The following is a 23,789-nucleotide window of genomic DNA, read 5'->3' as shown; positions in this document are numbered from 1 at the left end:
ATCTGCGAGTAGAAAGAAGAGGACTACCAAGAAGATTGGAAGGAATTTAAAGACTATTTGAATAAATATTCTAATATTAAAGATATGTAACCACTTGAAAGAACCAATCAGGCCTAGGACTAAATTAGACTTAAATGTATAAATAAGTAAATGTACAATGAGAAAGGTAAAGAAATTGGAATACGACTGTAATATTGTTTTATGAAATAATGATATTGGAAACTGCTACATTCAAATTAAGAGGAAATTCAGATGGAGGTGATTAGAGGAAGTCAACTAAAATGTTTATGAAAATGGATTTTAATTAATTAACTGAGTTTCTTTCCCCCCCTCTCTTTAGGTATGTTAAGTTTGTTATTCTTTTTTCTCCTTTTTCACTTCTTTATTGTGTTGTTGTTGTTGTTGTTGTTGTTGTTGTTGTTGTTGTTGTGTTGTTGCATATTCTCTTTTTTGTTACGCCTATTGAAAATTAATAAATATTATTGTGGAAAAAAATAAATAAATGTTAAGGAGGTGGCGTCTATTTAATGTGAAACAGTTTATAGGACCAGGCTGGAGTGGGGGAAGGTGTTGGCTGCTTTCTCCGTCAAATGAAACCCCCCTTACAAGGAGGGACAGGGATGGGAAACCATAATAAGTAAACCAATAAAACCATAGCAGGGGAGAGGAGCCAGGGCTGGTGAACCCCTGGTGAGAAAGTGAGAGCCACGTGTCGCACAGTGCACGTGTGTGTCATCCTCCTCTCTGGACAGCCCGGTTTTCCACCCATCTCCTCCTGCTCTTTTTAGCGTCACCTGCTGGGCTCCTGTGGCCTGATCCTGTGCCTTGCCTCTGTGCGCCTCCCAGAGAGTCATATGATCCCTGGCACTTGGCGACTTCTCCAAAATTTTCCAATATGTCAGTAAAAATATTTACCTTGGAAGATGCCACCGTGCGCTCACTTTGCACATCCCAGCGCTTATCGAAGCTCTGAATTGGTTCTTTCATTCCTGGTGTGAGTATATAATATCTGGCGCTTCCCTATCATCAAAGAGGAGATTAGCAGGTGAAGCTCTGTCTGCTCCTGAGGAATCTCCAGTCCAGCAGGACAGGTAAGTGAACGATGCAGTTGTCCAAAGACACCTCTGATGGTAGGAGATCTACAAGAAAGAGAAAGGTTCTGGAGACGGCCTTTGAGGCTGGAGACTTTGCTGATTTTGCATTCTCTGCACAAAAAGTCCTTTTCATCGAGTGCGATTATGAAACAAGCCTGTAATTACTACTAAATCCAAAATGGCTCGTATGTCACCATTTGCTTGCAGCTAATTCAGAGAGCTTCCAAACCGTCGTTAATTGGCAGGAGGGAAACAAGCACATATCAGAAATTTAGGTTTGCAAGATTAGCGTGGTACAAAGCGCTCTGCTACCAGTCACTTTCAGACAACTTTTTAAAAATGAACATCCGTTCTGATTTGCTTGTAGGGAGATTAGGTGATGCTGCATCAAAAGCAAGCATTTCCAGCATTTATTGTCGGGCAAATGATATTTTTTTGCAAGCTTGACTGGAGTCATGTACCACCTGTACATCATTTTCATAATATTCTCTCTTAAGGCATTACATGCCGGGATTAAATTTACGGCATGTAATGCCTTAAGAGAGAATATTATGAAAATGATGTACAGGTGGTACATGACTCCAGTCAAGCTTGCAAAAATATATCATTTGCCCGACAATAAATGCTGGAAATGTAAGGAAACTGAAGGCACATTCTTTCACCTTTGGTGGACGTGCCCAAGGATTAAGGCATTCTGGGAAATGATCTATAATGAAATGAAAAAGGTATTTAAATATACCTTTCTGAAGAAACCAGAGGCTTTTCTCCTGGGCATAGTTGGCCAATCGGTGTTAAAGAAGGATAGAACTTTCTTTATGTATGCTACAGCAGCAGCAAGAATTCTCATTGCAAAGCACTGGAAGACACAAGATTTACCCACCTTGGAAGAATGGCAAATGCAACTAATAGACTACATGGAAATGACGGAGATGACTGGCAGAATTCGAGACCAGGGAGAAGAGCTTGTGGAAGAAGATTGGAGGGAATTTAAAATTTATTTACAGAAACATTGTAAAATTTTTGAATGCTGATGACATTGAAATGAACTGAAGGGGTTCTAGCAACAAGGTAAAATGTAAGATGGGATTGATAATAGATAAGCTAAATTGGATATGAATTTGCTGAACCAATTTTTAAAAAGGGATACAAAAAAGGGAGGCGTGAGGAAGTCGGGAAAATAAGTCAACTAAAGATGAGAAATTAAAAAAGAGGGAGTTTTGTTTTTATGTGTTTCTTTCCCCCATTTTTTCTTCTTCTTCCCTTTTTGTGTTTAATGTTTGTATTTTTGTATTTTGTGATGTTGTATTTTTCTGTTTTGTACTTTTTTTCTGAATTATTTTATTGATAAAACTTAATAAAATATTAATTAAAAAAAAGCAAGCATGCGCCAGTCCAGTGCATTTCCCTGTAACTTTCCTTCTGGCAAAAGAGTCCAATCTTTTGGGGAAGCAGGTTTGTTTTGCAAGAACTCCAGATCAGCTTGAATTCCCCTGAATTTGCCAGGGTGCGATTGAATCCGGCTTGAAAATAGCGACAGCCCGGAAGCACCCACCCTGGTGCAACAAATCCACTTTCGTGGCTAGGAAAGGGACGTGGAAAATGTGCACAAAAGTGTGAAAATAGTGAACCATTTACAGGAAGGCATAGAATCGCCTCACAAGCAAATCGGAACAGAAGCTCAATAAAGCATAGACGTAGTCTGACCGCCGCAGAAGCTTTGTGCAAGCGAATCAAGAAGGCTCATTCTCATATAACTGGCCCCCAAATAAATCAGAATGAATGCTCAGTAAATACAGGACTGTGTCTAACCTCCAAGTAAGCCTTAGGCAAACAAAACATGGCAAATGCAGGGTAAACAGGTCATTTGGACAAACCCTAAAATGTTGCATCAATTAGAATTTAGTTTGATGATAATAATAATAAAATTTTATTTATATCTCCCACCCTCCCCAGCTGAAGCCGGGCTCAGATTTTGTTTAGTGTGGCAGCACCTGCACTTCAGGACTTTGTGCCTTTTGACACCCACTTAAAATATTTTTCTTTAGGCAAGCCTATCTCGGCACGGAGGCACGGAGATGCTTTAATGTGCTTTTAGCTTATGCTTGATTTTAATTTTTTCTTGACTGTTTATTGTTATGAAATTGTTGCATGTCATGTGCTCTAATGCAAACAGAGCTATATCTCAGTGCAAACATGTCAAACAGTTTAAAGATGAAAATGAATAAAAACCACGTTGCAAAAATCATTCTTTAAATGATTTTTGAAAGTTCTAACTTTCTAGTCAACAGATTTAAGTTTTTTATTTTACATTTTTGTAAACCACTCAGAAGTGGTTTTTTTAAACAATCAAGTGATATATAAACCTTGCTAAATAAATAAATGAAATATGGTGGGAAACAGAAAACGGTAGTAGATAGGTCTTTCAGAGGTTTGCTCTGCTTTATAAGGCATGTACAAAGTGAATCTAGGACTGCAGTGAAGCATTCCACTCCTATCTTATTCAGGGACTGGACCTCTCCTCTGTATAGCATTTTGAGAATTCTGTCCCATTGCATCTGGTTTTCATCTTTTTGCAAATCACTTCGAGATTCCTGTGACTATAAAGCAGTTAAGAAATATTCTAAATAAATAAATAATTTCCACGGGGGGGGGGGGGGGAGCGGAGCCGTTTGATTCATAGATATTCTCAAAAGTAATTGCGGCTGCGTAAGAGCTCATTTGCTTCTCCCCGCAGAGAAGTTAAAAATACAGCAATGGTGACTTAATGTTTTTGTGGCTTAGACATTTAATTGAATGAAGAAATTCTGGCGACACATTTGAACTCACCCCCAAAGTCCCTCATTTTGGGTTCTAAATCTCAACCACCGTAATTCATTCCTAAGCCAAACTAATAACGTGTTGTTGTGGGTTTGTTTTTCCCACGTTTGCTCCTTCCACCTCAGGTCCTCGGTCTCGTCTTCTCCCTTTTCTTCCGTCCGTGGTGGTGACACATCATGGGGCTCTGTCTCAAGGCATCGCAGGTCTGCCTGCTGCTGCTGTTCTGCAACCGGGCAGCCCTTTCTGACGAAACCTCCGAGTGCAGTCAGCCCATGGTGAAAATTGATAAGCATACAATAATGGTCGGTAAGTGACATAAACTTAAACATAAACTTGTTGGATGTACAGATATGTCTCTCCTGGGAAGCAGTCGATCTGCCACGACTCCTAAACCAGTCCCTTTCGCTACCCTGAGAAAGAAGCGGATGAGGAAGGGAAGAGGCTGTTCCACTTTGGGTGGGGGAGAAAGACCCTACATCCCCTTTCCCAGGCTTCTCCTGAACCGAGGATGTAGCTTGCTCAGACTCAGAGAACCAGTTCTTCCCTTACACACCATAAACACAGCATAAACCTAGCTCCCTAGGGAGGCAGGGCCAACCACGGGATACATGGACTCAGCTCTTTGCTGAGACAACATCTTCTGAAGCTCAGCCACTGGGAGCTGCTCAGGGAGATCTGCCTTCACCTTTGCCTGGACTTGACTCAGCCTTCTTGCCTGGTTAGACTAGACCGGCTTGACCAGGTTTTGGCTTCCGCTTCCCCTGCAAGCCCCACGCTTCAAGAGAAAAGGAAATATACCTCCCCAAAATCACCTCCAATGCAACTCAGTTAAAATGATTTAAATGGGAATAAAACATATCTTTCTGTTTTTGTGGTCCTTTAGAGACACATCAGATTTTCATACCAGACAGGCACATTGTTGCTGTTGTTTAGTCATGTCCGCCTCTTCGTGACCCCCTGGACCAGAGCATGCCAGGCCCTCGTTTACCTTCCCGCCAGAGCGGTACCTATTTATCTACTTGCACTTTGACGTGCTTTCGAACTGCTACGTGCGCAGGAGCAGGGACTGAGCAACGGGAGCTCACCCCGTCACGGGGATTCGAACCACTGACCTTCTGATCAGCAAGTCCTAGGCTCTGTGGTTTAACCCACAGTGCCACCCATGTCCCTAAAGTCATCATGTATCCAAACCCTATAAGGAAGCTTTACAAAGCCTGGTTTAAAATCTTGGTTAAACAAGAACCCTGACTAGACTTAACTCTTTAAAGGGGGGAATTTAGAGAGGGGATGTCCTGCTAATAAGACGCTAAATGGAGGCTGGGTGATGATCTGTCAAGGATTCTTTAGTTGTGATTCCTGCATTGCAGGGGGTTAGGCTAGGCTCTTGGTGTCCCTTCTAACTGCACAGTTCTACAATTCTAATAGTAATGGAGGAATGGCCTTACGTGTGGGCTGCTTCATAGTGAGCTATGGCAACCGGGCTCTGCTGGTCTAATTCACGGGCTGGCATATCTCTTTCAGCTGCCAAGAAATCCATGACTGACAGCAACATTATGGAGGAACTGGCAGAAGCTGCGGCCAAAAACCAGGGTGGCGCGAAAGCTATCAAAGGCATCAAAGGGTGAGGCATTTTGGGGAGGGAGGCGCTATGTCAGCCTGTACCAACAGGAAGTGGACCCGGCATGCCAGTGCGCCAGTAGAAATGTGTCGAGAAGACCTCCTCTGGCGATCCCTTGCAGCCGCGTAAGATTGTCTTCCATGAATATGGTCTTAACGGTGTGTCCGTAGGTGACTGTGGACGCCAGTTCTGGATCCACACGTCCTTCCACAGTGGGGATATTGGTTTCCAGGTGGGAGTTTATCACGGTGAGGGTTTGCCAAGCGTGCCTTCTTCTTAGCATGTTTCTCCCTTGTGTCCTGAGTTCAAGTGTCTTCAAAGCCCAGGATACCTTTGGTAAAAACTGTTCTCCAACTGGAGCGCTCGCAGGCCAGTGTTACCACATTATCAGTGTTTATACCACATTTTAAAAGATTTGCCCTGAGTGAGTCTTTAAACCTCCTTTGTTGACCACCAGCATTACACTTTCCATTTTAAAGTTCAGAATAGAGTATTTGCTTTGGAAGACGATCATCAGGCATCCACACAACACTACCAGTCCAACGAAGTTGATGTTGAAGAATCATTGCTTCAACACTGGTGATTTTTGCTTCTTCCAGTATACTGGTATTAGTTCGCCTGTCTTCTCAAGTGATATAAAAAAATATGAAAAATATGTAAAAGTGCGTCTTTCTCCTGTTTGAAGTGCAGAGTGTTTGAGGACCGGGACATTCGCAGGGAAACCAAAATACTTGTTTACAAAGCTATTGTACTACCAACCTTACTGTATGCTTGTGAAACATGGATCACTTATAAACCCCATCTCCAACTCCTTGAAAGATTCCATCAATGGTGTCTCTGAAAAATTATACATATCACTTGGGAAGACAGGCGAACTAATGCCAGTGTACTGGAAGAAGTTGAGAAGATCAACACATATTTTAACTTGGCCCACGGAATGCTGTCCCTGTATGCAAAAACTATAAGTGACAGCCTCTTGCAATGACCTGTTTTAATGTTTTAATGCTGTATTTTAGTCTTGTTCTTAAGTTGTATTTCAATTTGTTTTTATATCGGGTGTTAGCCACCCTGATCCCGGTCTTGGCTGGGGAGGGCGGGATATAAATAAAATTTATTATTATTATTATTATTTGGAAAGCGCTGTCCTGTCACACAAACATTTGGGTCGGTATGGGGAAGGAATTTTATTTAAAAATGTATTGACTGGGGTAACAGCGTCTGTAAAAATGCCTACTTTATTGGGGAGGGGTAAATACAACAATGCGACTCCCTTTTTCCCTCCTAAAAAGTAAGGGGAAATGTGTGCGTGTCTTATGGAGCGAATGCAGGCTGCGCAGCTATCCCAGAAGCCAGAACAGCAAGAGGGATTGCTGCTTTCACTGCACAGTGATCCCTCTTGCTGTTCTGGCTTCTGAGATTCAGAATTTTTTTCTTCTTGTTTTCCTCCTCCAAAAACTAGGTGCATCTTGTGGTCTGGTGCGTCTTATAGAGCGAAAAATACGGTATATTAGGGAAAAACTGCTTTGCCAAAAATATGTAAATTTGGCAGAAGCGCATAGAAGCCTGTGCAGATTAGGAAATTTTTTCCCCACAGTGCTGATGATTTTTTTTGCAAGGACTTTTTAAAGAATAAATAAGTGATGTGGAAAATAAAGACTAGAAATAAAGAGAAACTGATATATTTCTTCTAATTTATTCCCCAATGAGTTGCATTATTTAATTTTATTTAATTTATTAAATTTCTATAGCGCTGTCCACCTGAGGATCCCAGGGTGGTTTACACTATAAAAAACACAAAAATGCATAATATGGTAACCTCCCCCCCACCCAGTTTTTGTTTGGGGGTCCCAGCGCTTTCCCCCAGAAAGCCCTCATTTTACTATTGAATCAGAGCTTTACGCGGATGGCTGCTTAGACTCCATGCCTGTTCTTCTTTCCATGGTCTCTCTGCTTCAATGCGTTGTGTCTTTTGTCCCATAGGCTGAAAGTTAAAGATATCCAGCCCCCCGAGATTGAAATACAATTGCAACCACCTGGGAACATCAAAATGCCAGTGGTAACTCAGATAACAATTGCTGGGAAAAGGTGAGCCAGAGCTTGCTTCCAAATACAGGGCAAGATCTCAGAGGGTGGTTCAGAGAAAGACACAGCAGCAGCCCAGTCCTTTAGGTGACCCCAAGGATGCACTAGGTCAGGGGTGGCCAACATGGTGACCCCCAGTTTGATGGGCTCACTTGCGTGGCAAGTCCCCTCCCCAAGTGAAATGAAGACACTGGACACGTTATTTAAGGTTAATGGGCATAAGAAGGCCACAACTTTATTGATTATAGAATTGAAAGGTATTGGCCTTAGGCATTGGCTCCTATCGACTACCCGGCATGGAGACCGGGAAGGGTTATCCACAAGCTGTGGGAGTCCTGTTGAAGTACGCCAACTAGGATCCCACGGGTGTCACCGCTCGGGGCTTGCCGGGGGCCCTTACCTCCCTAGGTTTTGGACAAGGCAACGCCCCCCGGAGTCCTCTACCGGACTACCCTTTTCCTTGGGGGAAGGTGATGGCGCTTCCTCCCCCCCCATTCATTTGCATTACAATAACCCCTGCCAGTAGATTCTGAATTTAGACAACGGTTTGGTCACTGTGAAGTGTGAGGGAGGGCCAAGTATGTCAGAAACTGCTGTACCTAAGAACCAGATTTCATTTTGTGCAGCTTCATTGGTGGCACCATGGAGATCACGGTGAAATCAAAAATGACAACAGTCAGCTGCATGGAATACGATGAGAATAAAGAACTCAGGTTGAAAGCAAGGAATTGTATGGTGGAGCTGGTAAGCTGCAAAACCAACCTTCCCAGCAGGTGAGTCCCAACAAGATTCCAAGGAAGAGCTTTGAATTCTCCTCTGGCCAGCAGTCCAGTTCTCTGCAGTCCATATTCTCTGAGTATGCAGAATAGGGGTGTTTTTTTGATGTTTTTTGTGTTTTTTGATGGCAGCATCCAGTCGAAAGGTTTCCCATCGCTATTGGTCTGCAAGGCATTTCCTGAGCAGGCAAAGCTCCTCTGTGTTGCCAGTTGCCCCGTCTTAGGACCCAGACTCCCCCTGCCAACTGCTATCAGAAGGGGCAGAGAAGGAAATTGTGTTCGTCATTGTGGCGATCACACAGGGTCCCCAGACATTTGAGCTTCCTGCAGCCAATGGGAAGCCGGCCAGCGTCGCCAAAGGCGGTCCCCGCTCTGCTCCACGCTGGTTTAGTGTGGTGCATGGAAGCCCATGGGCCTTAGGTTGTCAACTCCTGCCATAGATGGTTTCATTAGCCAAAGGCCTGCGAGAAGAGGGATGTTTTTGCCTGGTGTTTAAAGACATGCGATGAAGACACCATGTGAACCTCCTTAGCATGCTTTCAACCAGAGGGTAGAAAACAGGTCATGATTCGCAGGAGGTACCGTATTTTTCGCTCTATAGGATGCACCTTTTCCCCTCCAAAAATTAGGGGGAAATGTGTGTGCGTCCTATAGAGGGAATGCAGGCTGCGCGGCTAAGTCCAAAGCCAGAACCCCGCTGCTCTGTGGAGGCTTCAAAGGCTGCGCTCTGGGGGCTCCAGGCAGCTATCCGTAAGCCTTCTGAGCGCAGCAGGAGTTCCCGCTGCACTTGGAAGGCTTGTGGATAGCTGCCTGTTCTAGGGGTTGGGGTCGGGAGAAGCTCGGGCTTCCACCGCCCCAGCCCCGTGGCAGAAAACGAAGCCAAGACAGCGAGCGGGATCCACCCCGCTCACTGTCTTGGCTTCTGCCAAAGCTGTGTGCAGCCTCTCCCGGCTGGAGAGGTTGCGCATGGCTAAAGAGGAAGCCAAGACAGCCAGCGGGATGGATCCCACTTGCTGTCTTGGCTTCTTTGCTTTTTGGGGCTGGGGGGGGAATAAGCTTTCCCCCCCTTGATTTCCCCCCCTAAAAACTAGGTGCGCCCTATGGTCCGGTGCGCCTTATGGAGCGAAAAATACGGTATTTGTATTTGCTCCCCAGCAGGGATAAAAGTAGCTTCCCTGGAGACTGGGGTTGGGGTGTTGGCACAGGACAAGTGGAAGTGTGGACAAGCTGTTAGATACCCTCTGGAGGAAAAAGACCCCCAAAAAACTTCAATTCATTGGTGAACAGAAGTTCCCTGGGCATTGCTGGTCTCAAAACCTATGAGGATGGCTGTGTATCAATGGCAACTCTTATTAAAAGCAGCCGCATTCATAGGTTTTGATGCCAGGAAAGAAGCGAATGTCTCTTGTTCTCAGCTCAGATCTCCCAACACCTCGTGTTCACGAAGTCCCTTTCCCTCCCCACAGCATGCTTCCGAAGATTGTGAACAAATTTCTTAATTCTACCCTCACTAAAGTCCTCCCCGGCATGGTGAGTTCTGATGGACCTGAAAGAGAACTTACGGGGGTGGTCTGTTGAGGTTGTGCAGAAATATGCTTGGTGCACAGCTCACATGAAAACATGTTAATAGCAGCTGAGTCCGCTTCAATGCCCTTCGGGTTTCTCTCTCTTCTAGATGTGCCCAGCAGCAGACAAAGTGCTTCTACACATAGAAGAGAAAATGAAGAAAGCATTTGGTAAGCTCAGCTGGCACCTTCTACGCCAGCCTTGGTCAACCTGTGCCCTCTGGGAGCGTTGGTCTTCAACTCCCAGCCAGTGTAGTCCAAAATGCCTGCAGGGCACCAGGTTGACCAAGGCTGTTTGTTCTATACTGCTCCTTTTAACTCTTAAAAACTGGTGGCTCGGTTCAGGTCAGTGCCCCAGGTATGTGGCGAACTAGGACCAAGATGACCCACAAGCTTTATGAATGAAGGACCCTGTTCATTCCGCTATATATAACCCAGGTGGTTATCTGAATATGGATTTAAACAAACAGCTCCTCCAGTGGTCCTCAACCTGTCCACAGTTCTTTCCACTTTGACTTACTTGCCAAGGAAATCCTGCGCATTGCAATGGGAATCTTGCAAGTGGGCATTCGGCAGAGAATGTGACTAAAGTCAGACGGAGCCGTAGCTTTGGAAAAGAGCTCAGGCACCAAAGCTACGGCCTCTGGCATCCTTCTTTCTTAGCAACCTGTTCTGGCTTATCATAGAATCTATGACAGAGTTGAAAGGGACCCCAAGAGTCATCCAGTCAACCCCCTCCCCTGTAATAGTAATAATAATAATAATAATAATAATAATAATAATAATAATAGTAATAATAATAATAATAATTTATTATTTGTACCCTGCCCATCTGGCTGGGTTTGCCCAGCCACTCTGGGCAGCTTCCAACAAAGATTAAAAATACAGCAAAATGAAGGAATCTCAACTAAAGCATCCATGGCATCCATGGTCTTCCAACCTCTGCTTAAAAACCTCCACAACCTCCCAAGGGAGACGACACATACCTTTCCTCCATTCTTTCCAGGCACAGCCTGTGGTGTAAAGCTCAGTGTCCACGGACCCTTGTTTTTGCTCTGGGCTTTCCCCATGAAAACCTGCTCTTTAAAACTCAATCGGAGCAAACAGCAATCTGAGGGAAACCCAAAGACGTTTGCTCCAATTGAGCGCTAAAGAGCAGATTTTTGCAGGGAAAGCTCAGGGTGATGATGATGATGATGTTTGGACTTGGAGCTTTCAAGCATGGACCTGTGCCTGGAAAGGGCAGGGCAAAAGGTGAGTGCAGATAAGCCCTGAGTCAGATTTATTCATGGAGGAAAACATTATTCTGCCAGGACTTAGCTTAAGGACTTAGGAATTGCTTTGCAAGAGTGGACAGGCTTCCGGGAAGCCTCAGGCAAGGTGCGAAGGCAATAGTTACATCACCCATGGTTATTTGCCCTGTCAGATGCTGCAAATCATTTTCCATGTCATTTTCCCAGAGGAATGCCCTATTGGTGAGCGGGGAACAATGCAGTATACAATGGACGGGCTGCCAGAAGTATATGATGACTCCTTGAACATGAAGTTCAAGGTAAGTGTGGATAGCTCTGCTGTGTGCCAGTTATATCTTCTTGCACTTAGTATCACTTTTCATGATCTTTCACAGCCTCCCCCCTTTCTATGAATTGAAATTGCCCAGTGAAGGCTCTTAAAGGAGCGAACCAAAAGGTGTTCCCATTCTGCAGCCTGTACCCCTTGACTTTGACAAAAGCAGGGGATCTGCTCAGCTGTGAAGGAGAGGCAGAAGGTTATAGGAACATGTGAAAAGCCCTGCTGGATCATACCAAAGGCCCGTCTACTCCAACATCTTTTTAGCCAGTTTTATTTGGTACCGTGGAGTCATAGAATTGTAGAGTTCAGTATATCTGAAAGAGCGTCTCCACCCCCATCGTTCTACCCGGACACTGAGGTCCAGCGCCAAGAGCCTTCTGGTGGTTCCCTCACTGTGAGAAGTGAAGTTACAGGGAACCAGGCAGAGGGCCTTCTTGGTAGTGGCACCCGTCCTGTGGAACGCCTCCCACCAGATGTCAAAGAGAAGAACAACTACCAGAATTTTAGAAGACATCTGAAGGCAGCCCTCTTTAGGGACGTTTTTAATGTTTGATGTATTTTAATATTTTGTTGGAAGCCGCCCAGAGTGGCTGGGGAAGCCCAGCCAGATGGGTGGGGTATAAATTATTATTATTATTATTATTGTAGATAGGTAGCCGTGTTGGTCTGCCATAGTCAAAATAAAAAAATTCCTTCCAGTAGCACCTTAAAGACCAACTAAGTTAGTTCTGTTTCAGTGTATCTGAAGAAGTGTGCATGCACACGAAAGCTCATACCAAGAACTAACTTAGTTGGTCTTTAAGGTGCTACTGGAAGGAATTTTATTATTATTATTATTATTGAGTTGGAAGGGACCCTGAGTGTCATTCAGTCCAACCGCCTGCAATGTGGGAATAACAGCTAAAGAATCCATGACAGATGGCATTCCAACCACTGCTGAAAAACCTCCAAGGAAGGGGAGTCCATCACCTTCCAAGGGAGACCATTCCACTGTCAGAAAGTTCTTCCTGACTTCAGTCGAATCTCCTTCCTTGTAATATGAGTGCTACCCATAGAGCAGGAGAAAACAAGCTTGCTCCATCTTCCATGGGACAACCCTATAAATATTTGAAGATGGCTCTCGTACCATCTCTCAGTCTCCTCTTTTCCAGGCTAAACATTCCCAACCCCCTCCACCATTCCTTATGGTGAGAGCCAGCGTGGTGTAGTGGTTAAGAGCGGTAGACTCGTAATCTGGGGAACCAGGTTCACTTCCTTACTCCTCCCCATGCAGCTGCTGGGTGACCTTGGGCTAGTCACACTTCTCGGTGGCCCCCCAAATTTCTTACCCAGCCTTCACCATAAGAATAGTTTGGTCCCTGAAAATATGTATCTGAAGTGTCAAAGGCCAGGGCAAAGAGGTTCATGTTCAGCATGCAATGGAAACTAGATAATGAAGGAGCCAGGTCTACCTCTGTGGGGAGGGAATGCCACAAGTCAGGGGCTGCCACAGAGAAGGCCCTGTCAAGGAGGATGTAATTCACCCACATACTTGGAAATGACCAAAAGAACAAAGAAAAAAGAAGGTGGCCAAGGTCCTACATCCCATCGAATGTAAATGTGGATTATGTTTTTGGGTAGTTTTCAAATGATGCAACCATTATTCTTACCTTCTCCTTTAGCCGGTGGTCCGTGACAGAGATGGAAATGAAATTCCAAATGTCTGTGAAGCACCAGGTTCTGAAGGGTCTTCCGCAAGACTTGATGGCATTACTCAAGTCATCATACCAACGGGTATCCTGAACACTGTGCTGGAACTATTCAAGAAAAACATGGACTGCGACGCTACTAGTGACTCGGTGAGTGAGCAGATATTTGATTCCTTGAATCTGTTGGCATGTCCACTTCTGTGCCTGTGACAGAATTTCCTCTAAAGGTGATGCACCATTAATTCTGACTGGAGAACGTCAGTGGTGGCTGCTGTCAGAGCAGAGGTCCTCCTGACAGTGGCGTTTCTGCAGCTCACCTGGATGGGGCAAAGAAGACCAGTGGTGAGGTCAAGGCTATATGGATGAACCAGTGGAATTGGCTCTGTTGGTTCCGACTTTGTCGCTGCCCCGCCTAGGGATGGGGGTCAATTTCAGTTTCTTGTAGGTTCTCATATTTCTGGTCTTCAGTCTTCAGACACAGCCAGAGATCAGGGATATCAGAGGTAGGAAGTGGATGGAGTTTTGCTGAGTGGCACTTTGAGGCAAGCAAGAGTGGATAATTTGAAAGCGTTCACAACTAGAACTGCTGGTTTTAGGTTCTTTTTTATTACTGGAGCCATCTGGCTGCTTGCAAGCTTTCCGGAATTTGCCATCTGATGATGGGTTTGTACCTTTGAAAAAGAAACATTTCCACTTGCATTTGCTAATAATGATTTCCATTGACCGAGCCTAGGCTCCACCACTACTGAAAGCAGAATTCCCTGCTTTTGTGGCACCTCTTCACGTTGCTCCCCTTGGCTCTGCCTTTGAAAGAAGCTGTTCCTACTTTTGGATGGAGCCACTGCTGCGTTTAAAGCTGTCCATTCATGTGGTTTTTCCTCACTCTTTTGGCAGATTTCTGATCTAACAGTGGGCAAGATGAAAGAAATGATACCAGGGGTGAGTTCTCACTGCTTATCGCAACGCTTCTGTCAGGGAACTGCCATCAGGTCAGAGGCGAGAGGGGGAAGGGCAGTTGTGTTATGGGGAACCTCTGAAGGTCTTGCGAAGCAGCTCCTCCTCTGGCGAGGAGGAAAGACCCACCTCCAGTGGAGAGGAGGTGGTGGGACCAGGGGATGCTAGGGAGAGCCTCAGTGCCAAGGCAGAGGAAGCCGGAGAGGAGAGAAGGACCCCTTTGCCAGCGCCCAGTCTGTGCAGTAGGTTTCGGCGCAAGGAGAGGAGGAGAAAGATGGGGGTCACGCGACTGTTATGCTGGGGGAGGTACAAGGACCGCCCACTCCCAGATTCTGCTAGTGACTGAGCCAGACATGAACTTGTGACGCTCTTCACTGTAAATTGGTAAAGGTAAAGGGACCCCTGACCATTAGGTCCAGTTGTGGCCGACTCTGGGGTTGCGGCGCTCATCTCGCTTTATTGGCCAAGGGAGCTGGCGTACAGCTTCCGGGTCATGTGGCCAGCATGGCTAAGTCGCTTCTGGTGAACCAGAGCAGCACACGGAAACACCGTTTACCTTCCTGCCAGAGCGGTACCTATTTATCTACTTGCACTTTGACATGCTTTCGAACTGCTAGGTTGGCAGGAGCAGGGACCGAGCAACGGGAGCTCACCCCGTTGCGGGGATTCGAACTCCCGACCTTCTGATCGGCAAGTCTTGGGCTCTGTGGTTTAACCCACAGTGCCATCCGCATCCCTTCACTGTAAATAGGTTGCACTAAGAATAAAGCCTGGAAAAGACAGGTCAGAGTCTTGCCTGTTTGCTCTCGAGCAACCACACCACCACCTGACAACTGCCCTTGAGAGATCTGGGGGAAGAAAGGCTGCGTCTGGTCGTTCTTCAGGAAGGTTGAATTCTGAGGGTGCAGAAACCCCTGTGAAACCACCCTTTGATTTGCAGCCACAACAAGGGTGCCAACCTGACTAAAATATTAGGGGGGCAGGTAAGCCCCACCCACACAACCAATCACATGATGTAGTGTTCACACACCATTTGAGTGGCCATGCCCATCAGCTTTGAGGTGACTCAGCCCCCTCAAATATTTTTTCCCTTTTCTTTTTTATTGGTTTTCACATATTACATTACAATACAGATGTACCAAAGCCAACACCATTTCCTCCCCATCCATCATATTATTTCCTCCATCCATCATATTATCCTTTTCTCCCTCCTCCCACTTCCCTCCGCCCCCACTCGATTTCCTCCACATTATACAATTCACAATAATCTTTGCATTCTTCTCAAATCATCTATATATTCTTATTATCTTTCCTTACTAATTTTTCTTCCATCCAGTACTTCACATTTTAATCTAGGCATATTAGCGTATCGTTTTCTGAGCAATATTTTGCCATATATTCATCAAAACATTTCCACTCCTTTTTAAATTTTTGATTCGACTGATTTGATTTGACGGACACTCACAAGTGGGTTAGGGGACGCGGGTGGCGCTGTGGGTAAAAGCCTCAGCGCCTAGGGCTTGCCGATCGAAAGGTCGCGGTTCGAATCCCCGCGGCGGGGTGCGCTCCCGCTGCTCGGTCCCAGCGCCTGCCAACCTAGCAGTTCGAAAGCACCCCTGGGTGCAAGTAGATAAATAGGGACCGCTTACTAGCGGGAAGGTAAACAGCGTTTCCGTGTGTGGCTCTGGCTCGCCAGAGCAGCAATGTCACGCTGGCCACGTGACCCGGAAGTGTCTCCGGACAGCGCTGGCCCCCGGCCTCTAGAGTGAGATGGGCGCACAACCCTAGAGTCTGTCAAGACTGGCCCGTACGGGCAGGGGTACCTTTACCTTTACCACAAGCGGGTTGGGGAAAGTGCTCTGACACTGACACCCACCCACCCCTCAAATATTTTAGCGGGGCTGAATACCCCATGGCCCCTAGGCGCTGGCTCCTATGAGCCACAGTGTGATTGGGTGAAAAATTTATTCCCTTGACGTTCTGCTGCAGATTCATTGTGAAAGCCTCACATCTTCTCAACCAATTAACAAATGACCCCAAGAACTCAGTATAAGAAGAGCATCTTCTGGATCAGGCCAATGGCCCATTTGGTCCAGCATTCTGTTTTCACAGGGGCCAGCCCATTATGGAAAACCTGGAAACTCTTCCACTTGCCCCACTTCCCTCCCAGAATCGGAACATAACGTCTGCAGAAACCGGGGTCAGGGACAGCAGCCAAGTAAACTATACCAGAGCCTTAGAGAAGCATCTTCAGACAATGCAAGCTTAATGATAGGTTCCCAAAAACAAACGTGGCGCATGTTCTCAGAATGCACTCAACATTCCCCCCCCCAAAAAAACAGAAAGTGCCAGAACACTGGCCCTTCTTGGCTCAAGAATGACCAGCATCTTAAATATAAATGTAATGGGGCAGTTGAAAGTTGTTCAGGGCTGAGAGCACGACACCCTGTGCTTTTCTTTGGTCTTTGACAACATTTGATATCCCCCAGTACAGTGGTACCTCCGGATGCAAACGGGATCCGTTCCGGAGCCCCGTTCGCATCCTGAAGCGAAAGCAACCCGCCTCTGCACGTGTGCAGCTCGTGTTTCACCGCTTCCGCACATGCGTGTGACATCATTTAGACCGTCTGCGCATGCGCGAGCGGCAAAACCGGGAAGTAACGCACTCCGTTGCTTCTGGGTCGCCGCAGAACGCAACCTGAAAATACTTAACTTGAAGCACATATATCCCGAGGTATGACTATTTAAAAAAGGCCTTTGGGAAATATTGAATGGGTGGCAATACCTGAGTCGACAGAGGAGGAGGAGGAGGAGGACTAGACTTGGAATAAGAATACCTGCAAGAGCTTTTGGTTCTCTCCTCCCTTACACTGCTGCTTTTAATTGCATTCTGACTTCCTGCAGCTTCCAGATATGGACCCCTCAAAGAAAGTGAAGTTGGAAATCAGATCTGTAGAAACACCCAAGGTTCGCATCGAAGACGGCAAAAGTGTCATGGCAGTCCATTCGACAATAGACGTCAAAACAGACCCAGAGAACGAGCCCGTCTGCACCATAGACATGGTAGGCAGAATTTATGTCTCACTCCCAGGGGCCAGCAGTTCCTGACATGTTTTCCTTGCGCTGCCTCCCCTGCTGGGCTTCCCCCCCACAAGCCCCCCCTGCCCCCTCCCCAAAACATATTCAGGATTTGAATGAACTGAGCCGGTATTTCACCCCAGGTTTTCCAGACACCTGGTGCCACATTTTAGAAACTGGCTGATAAAGTTAAAAACAAGTCACTAGGATTTCTGGCCTCATTGCTAGTTTGCACATCAACAGCTGGACATTTCTCCTTCCCTCGCGCGCACACACACCCCCTTTAAAACATTTGCAAAGGGTGGAGCCTTTGTCATTTTCTCCCTCTGCTGCAGACTTGCGTCACTTTGTAGGGCAATGTGCTCACTTGGGCTTCCTTCTGTTGTTCCATTGCAGGAGCACAAATGGGATGCTGGCTATGAGCAGCTCAATGATACAATGAAAGTCTTCTTGCAACCGGAAACGGGCAGGTACTGAGCTGAGTACTCTTCCCGTCCTTCAACAAATCCTCAGTTGAAGAAGATGGTCTGCGGGCCTTTTCCAAGTCTATGGCTGTTTTTATACATGAGGTTTTTTTCTAGGGATGTAAGAAGCACCCCTGGGCCCATTCAAACCCCTTAAACATTCTCGTTTCTTTTATTCCATTTCTTTTATCACATTTCTTGGTATGTGAAATTTCAGTGGCAGGTCTGGACATGTGCACTTAAAACCTTGATTAGTCAATCTGCTCATTAGCATCATAAATGCTGCTTCCTTTCAGTAGCAGAGAGGGCACAGTTCATAGCATTTCCCTCTCACACCCATGAAGACCAACCCCCCCCCCCCCCATTTTGGTGGCATATATGAGGCTGGACATTTTCCCACAAGGTGTGCCTTCCTGATCCATATTTAGGCTCAGAATGAGTTGAGCAGGTATTTCCACCCGTTTCAGTTTTGCTGGCATCCAATCAGCGATCTGTTCCATTGCATCCTGTCGTTTGCATTTTCTGTATACAGTACAAGATACATACTCTTTACACCAGGCATGGCCAAACTTGGCCCTCCAGCTGTTTTGGGACTACAACTCCCATCATCCCTGTTAGCTAGGGATGATGGGAATTGTAGTCCCAAAACATCTGGAGGGCCGAGTTTGGCCATGCCTGCTTTACACTAAATAGACACTTTTCAATTCTGTTTGATGTGTTCACTAGGATGACACAATTTATGGGTGAATCTTTTATGAAGCACATGTATTTTCACATGTACATAAAAAACCCAAAGCAAAATGTGTGCTGTCCGACTGGGGGTTCTAGTCTAATCCAAAAGCTAGTTTGGGAATGTTGGATCCGGTTGGTCCTCTCCAAAAATGAATGGAAATGAATTCCTTCCTCTCTCAAGCTGCCTGCAACTTCCCCTGCATCGTGTGAGGGGGAGAGGGCCTTCCTTTTGTCCGTCTTGAATCTACAGCCCTTTTGTGGAAGAAGTACGGGGCGTTGAGGAAGGATTTGAAGGGAGGTGAGAGGAGGAAAGCAGTAGTGGAAACCTTCAATACGACAAATAATGAAATATCACTAAGCACAAGAAAGCAGCCAAGGAGGAAGCGATGGAGACACTGGCATGTCCTCTCATGCTGCCTTTCTTTCGTTTTGCAGGACAACAGCAATATCTGTGACTTCTCCCTCAGTCGGCGACATAAATGTAAGTGTGAGGTTGTCTTGGGCTACTCAAGAGCACACACGGAATTGCTGTCTTATCTCTTGAAGGATTTAAGGCATGGTGGGGAACTTCAGCTCCTGGAACCAAATATGACCTTTCAGAAACATTGCCTAGACCAGTGTTTCCCAACCTTTTTTGGGCAAAGGCACACTTGTTTCATGAAAAAAATCTCGAGGCACACCACCATTAGAAAATGTTTAAAAAATTAACTCTGTGCCTATATTGACTATATATAAAGTATATATATATATATATATATATATATATATATATATATATATAGTATATATAAAGACTATATATAAAGACTATATATAAAGTATATATAAAGACTACGGATTTGTGTCACTGCCCATTTCCATGAAAGATTTATTCATGCATTTTGCACAATGCCACAATCCCACATGCAACTTTTAAAAAGGATAATAAAGGATGATCTGCATGACTGCCTTGGCAAGCGCAATACCTACCAGGCTCAACGGCCGGTCTCGCGCTGCCGCTTCCTCTCAAGGCCCTGGGAGGAGGAAGGCATGAAGGGAATCCCGAAGGCGCGAAAACCTCGCGCATGCGCAGGCCTTCCGCCTGCGACAGCCCAGTAGGCCGGCCGAAGCGAGCTAGCGTGCGGCAGAGCGGCGATGGGATGTGGGAGGGAGCTCGCTCGCCGCCCCGCGTGTGCCTATGTGGGGCACGTTACAGCCCCGTGACGTCAGCGCCACGCAGGCAGCCAGGCAGGCAGACGGCGAGAGCCCCGCGCTGGGCAGCCTCTCCTCGCCGCTGCCGCCCCGCCTCTCGCCGCCCGACTCGCCCGCCTCCCTCCCACGGCACACCAGGCAACGTCTCGCGGCACACTAGTGTGCCGCGGAACAGCGGTTGAAAAACACTGGCCTAGACCACCCCATCTCTGCTCTTCTCCCCACCCTCTTTGAGAATCTGGAGATAAAAATTCTTCAGGAAATAGTGTATTTAGCTCTGTGAGAGATTCCCTGGTATACAATTGCATGCAGCCTGAAGAGGAATTCTTCAAGATGGCAGGTCCCAGGAGGTTGTGCCTCAACATCTCAAGAGGCTTTCTAGAGAATTCCCACATTGTGCTCTGGGAACTTTTCCCCTTCTAACGTTTGTTCCGTCCTGATCAGTGATCCAAAACCTGCCTTGCCTGTGTGTAAGGTCTCACTCAGGTTTGATGGCCACTGTTGAAAGGATCTCAGGTTGTAGATCTCAGCCATGGGAGGGAGGCAGCCCATCCATTTGTCCTCTAGCACAAAGCAACTTCCCCTCTTATAATAATGATCCATACTTAAAGGTAAAGGGACCCCTGACCATTAGGTCTAGTAGTGGCCGACTCTGGGGTTGCGGCGCTCATCTCGCTTTATTGGCCGAGGGAGCCGGCGTACAGCTTCCGGGTCATGTGGCCAGCAGGACTAAGCTGCTTCTGGCAAACCAGAGCAGCGCACGGAAACGCCGTTTCCCTTCCCGCTGGAGTGGTACCTATTTATCTACTTGCAAGTTGACATGCTTTTGAACTGCTAGGTTAGCAGGAGCAGGGACCGAGCAACGGGCGCTCACCCTGTCGCGGGGATTCGAACCACCGATCGGCAAGTCCTAGGCTCGGCGATTTAACCCACAGTGCCACCCATGTCCCATACTTAGGGATCCATACTTAGGGGCCATCAACTCACCAACTCTCCTCTTCCTCTTGTTTTAGGAAGACCAACTAAAGGAATATATGCAGAATGCCATAGCCAGCAATTGCGTCCCAGGGATGAATGGTAAGATGATAATAATAATAATTTATAATAATGTATTTATTTATACCCCGACCATCTGGCTGGGTTTCCAGCAACTCTGGGCGACTTCCAACAAAATATTAAAATACAACAGTCCTTCAGATATTAAAAGCTTCCCAAAACAGGGCTGCCTTCAGATGTGATGTTTGCTTAGGGTGGTTGCCATATTTCAAACAGTGAAAATCTGGACAGAAAAGTTGTAGATCTTTTTTTTAGTTTTGCACAAAGTTGTTGAGCTGTGTTGGCAAATTCCCTGTTTTTGAGGGAAATCACCAAAAACTACACTGCTGACATGCGTTGCCATGCATACGGATTTCCCCAGACATTTTTTCGATTCCCACCCAGACACTGCTTCTCACTGCAGTATTCTGGATATGTCCAGAAGGGCTCATTCGTACGTACGTTTTGCTCCATGCTTTCTAGGCCCAGGTCCACGTTTTCCCCAGTCTGTGTCTGAGTGCTCCTTGCCCCTCCAATCTCCCTAGAAAAACCTGCTCTTTAACTCTGACTCAGAACAAATTGCAACTTGGGTTTTCCGCCTGAAGGTGGTGCCTAGGCAGGAGAAGGGTTTTGGCAGTGCAATGACTTCAGCCTTCAGAAGTAAGACCACAGCTGTCAACTTACAGATTTGAAAATAAGGGACCAGCAGCCTCGAAAATAAGGGATCAGCAGCCAAAATAAGGGATTTTCCGGGCACAGGTATGTTCAACTTCTGAGCCCCTCCAAGCCAAAGGCAGAAAGCCCAGCCAGCAGCCAAACGAAGCCTCAAGTGGTGGTTCCCACAGCGCAGCAACCCAGCAAAGGGGATGCAGCAAGGAAAACCACTGTCCCCTCTCCGCTGGGAAGCGCTGAGCAAAGGCAAGTCCCCAGGCAATGCGGCCGATTTGATCGGCACAAGGCATGCAAGCTCCACCCCTCAGTCATTCTCAGACTCCTTATTGGGTAAGCAATGCAGACAAGCAACACAGTTGGAGCCTCCCTCCTCCCTGGCTGGCAGGGAGGGAGGGAGAGGAGCTGCTTTCTTTGAAACCCGGGAAATTTAAGGGACATCATCAATAAGGGACAGCAGCGGGACACAGCGCTGGGATAAGGGACTTTCCCGCCAGATAAGGGACGGTTGACAGCTATGAGTAAGACTTCCTGCCACTATCTCTAAAGCCAACGCGACTTTCTTCTTTGCACTTTCCAGGTGCCCTGGAAAAGAACCAGATGAAAATGCCCAACCTGATGGGGGCTGACTATAATCATCCTGAATTCAAGATGGTGGAGGTCAGTGTGGGGCAATGCGCTTGCCAGCCTTGCGTTGGCTTTTTGTTCCTGCGTGGTTGTCTGATGAACAAGCAGGCTGGTTTTAGCTTGCGCTATGAGATCCCTGCGTTGCAGGGGGTTGGACTAGATGACCCCCCAGGGTCCCTTCCAACTCAACAGTCCTATGATTCCATGACCCCTGTACTCCAGCCACTTGGAAACAGCCTGAACTTTGTGTGCTGTGTTTCGTTGGTGTCATGGTGGTGGCACTTGTGCCCCCCTTCTGATAAAAATACTTTGCAGAGATGAGGGGAGCAAAAAATAGGGGGTCAAGGTTTTGGGATACTGCCGGGGAGACGGGGCATTTGGCAGGCCCCCAGCTGGCTCCAGCCACCGGGCAACAGATGGGCGATCTCCAGTTACAGCATCAATCAGTGACACGAGCCTCAGATACGTTTAGAGACTCGGCACGCTCTTATCAGCAGAGTGAATAAATCCTCAAAACAGAAGTGGCGGATAGAGACATGTGTGCGCGTTATTTACAGGTGTTTATTCAGCATAGTTCAGGAACAAAGGAAAAACATGTCTGCTTCCCTTCGTCTCCAGCAAACAGCAATAGCAAAAGCAACATACAACGAAAGTTCCCAGCAGACTTGTGCTGGAAGTAAATAGGCATGTGACACACAACAGTCATGCCTGTTCCTCTTAAGGTGGAACGGAACTATATCCTAACACAAGGAGGGTCAGAGAGTGAGACATGTTCCTATTTCCATCTGAGGAATGTTGGAGGTATGATATTAGCTGTGCCCCCCCCCAAACGAATTCAGGACAAGATCCAGAGAGGATCTGAGTTGGTCCAGGGTGGGTTGGCCTGATTTTTTGGGTGAGGGGCAGATTGAGGCCCTGGGGCAGATTGAGTTGTGGTTGAAAGGACACACAGAGCCCTTGTTTTTTTTTGTTTTTTTTAAATGGCAATACTAATGGCTTTCCCCCACTACCTTTGCAGGGTGGCGTGATCATTGAAGTGGACCACACCAACGTTGAGGACGATTCCATGGTGCACTTGGAGAAGTTTAAAAACATGTCTGTTTAAAAACAGGCCAAAAACCAGCACCTGCATCCAAGAGGTGTTCACCCAGCCACTTGATCCAAAACGAAAACAGCACATCCACCTAGAATGGGTCCCTTCCAACTCTACAATTTGATCTGGAGTGGGCAGCGATTGGAGAACTCTTCTTCCTCACCTGCCTGATAAACGCTCACCCCCATTCCCAGTTTTCTAGGCTGTAACTCTCTGTCCAGAGGCTTGGAATGATATTTTGCGGGTTCCTTCAATAAAATAACCCATGTTTCCTCTTCTGCATTTCTTTTGTTTTCCTTTGGCCAGAAGCCTGCCAGGAAATTCTGGGCTGCATCAATAGGAGTATAGCATCTAGATCAAGGGAAGTAATAGTGCCACTGTATTCTGCTCTGGTCAGACCTCACCTGGAGTACTGTGTCCAGTTCTGGGCACCACAATTCAAGAAGGACACTGACAAACTGGAACGTGTCCAGAGGAGGGCAACCAAAATGGTCAAAGGCCTGGAAACGATGCCTTATGAGGAACGGCTAAGGGAGCTGGGCATGTTTAGCCTGGAGAAGAGGAGGTTAAGGGGTGATATGATAGCCATGTTCAAATATATAAAAGGATGTCACATAGAGGAGGGAGAAAGGTTGTTTTCTGCTGCTCCAGAGAAGCGGACACGGAGCAATGGATCCAAACTACAAGAAAGAAGATTCCACCTAAACATTAGGAAGAACTTCCTGACAGTAAGA

The 23,789-nt window shown here is 46.6% G+C and overlaps 2 protein-coding genes across 2 annotated transcripts in view; both read left to right on the top strand.

The window, feature by feature from the left end:
* Positions 1–23,789, top strand: part of CCM2L (CCM2 like scaffold protein) — an 881,881-nt gene that overhangs the window by 693,810 nt on the left and 164,282 nt on the right. The window lies entirely within an intron of this gene.
* LOC310708771 (BPI fold-containing family B member 6-like) lies at positions 1,017–23,337 on the top strand. The gene is made up of 16 exons (XM_083507569.1): positions 1,017–1,091; positions 4,037–4,217; positions 5,433–5,532; positions 7,510–7,614; positions 8,238–8,384; positions 9,854–9,917; positions 10,063–10,123; positions 11,413–11,504; positions 13,186–13,362; positions 14,107–14,151; positions 17,071–17,229; positions 17,641–17,714; positions 18,876–18,921; positions 20,645–20,708; positions 21,916–21,995; positions 22,981–23,337. Exons 2-16 carry the CDS (start codon positions 4,088–4,090, stop codon positions 23,065–23,067), a joined length of 1,431 nt encoding a protein of 476 aa, XP_083363695.1. The 5' UTR covers positions 1,017–1,091; positions 4,037–4,087; the 3' UTR covers positions 23,068–23,337.

The sequence above is a fragment of the Podarcis liolepis genome (genome assembly GCF_965112155.1).
Source record: "Podarcis liolepis genome assembly, chromosome: 6".
NCBI classification, from domain to species: domain Eukaryota; kingdom Metazoa; phylum Chordata; class Lepidosauria; order Squamata; family Lacertidae; genus Podarcis; species Podarcis liolepis.
The sequence above is the reverse complement of the archived record's forward strand: the minus strand, read 5'-3'. Positions and strand labels throughout refer to the sequence as shown.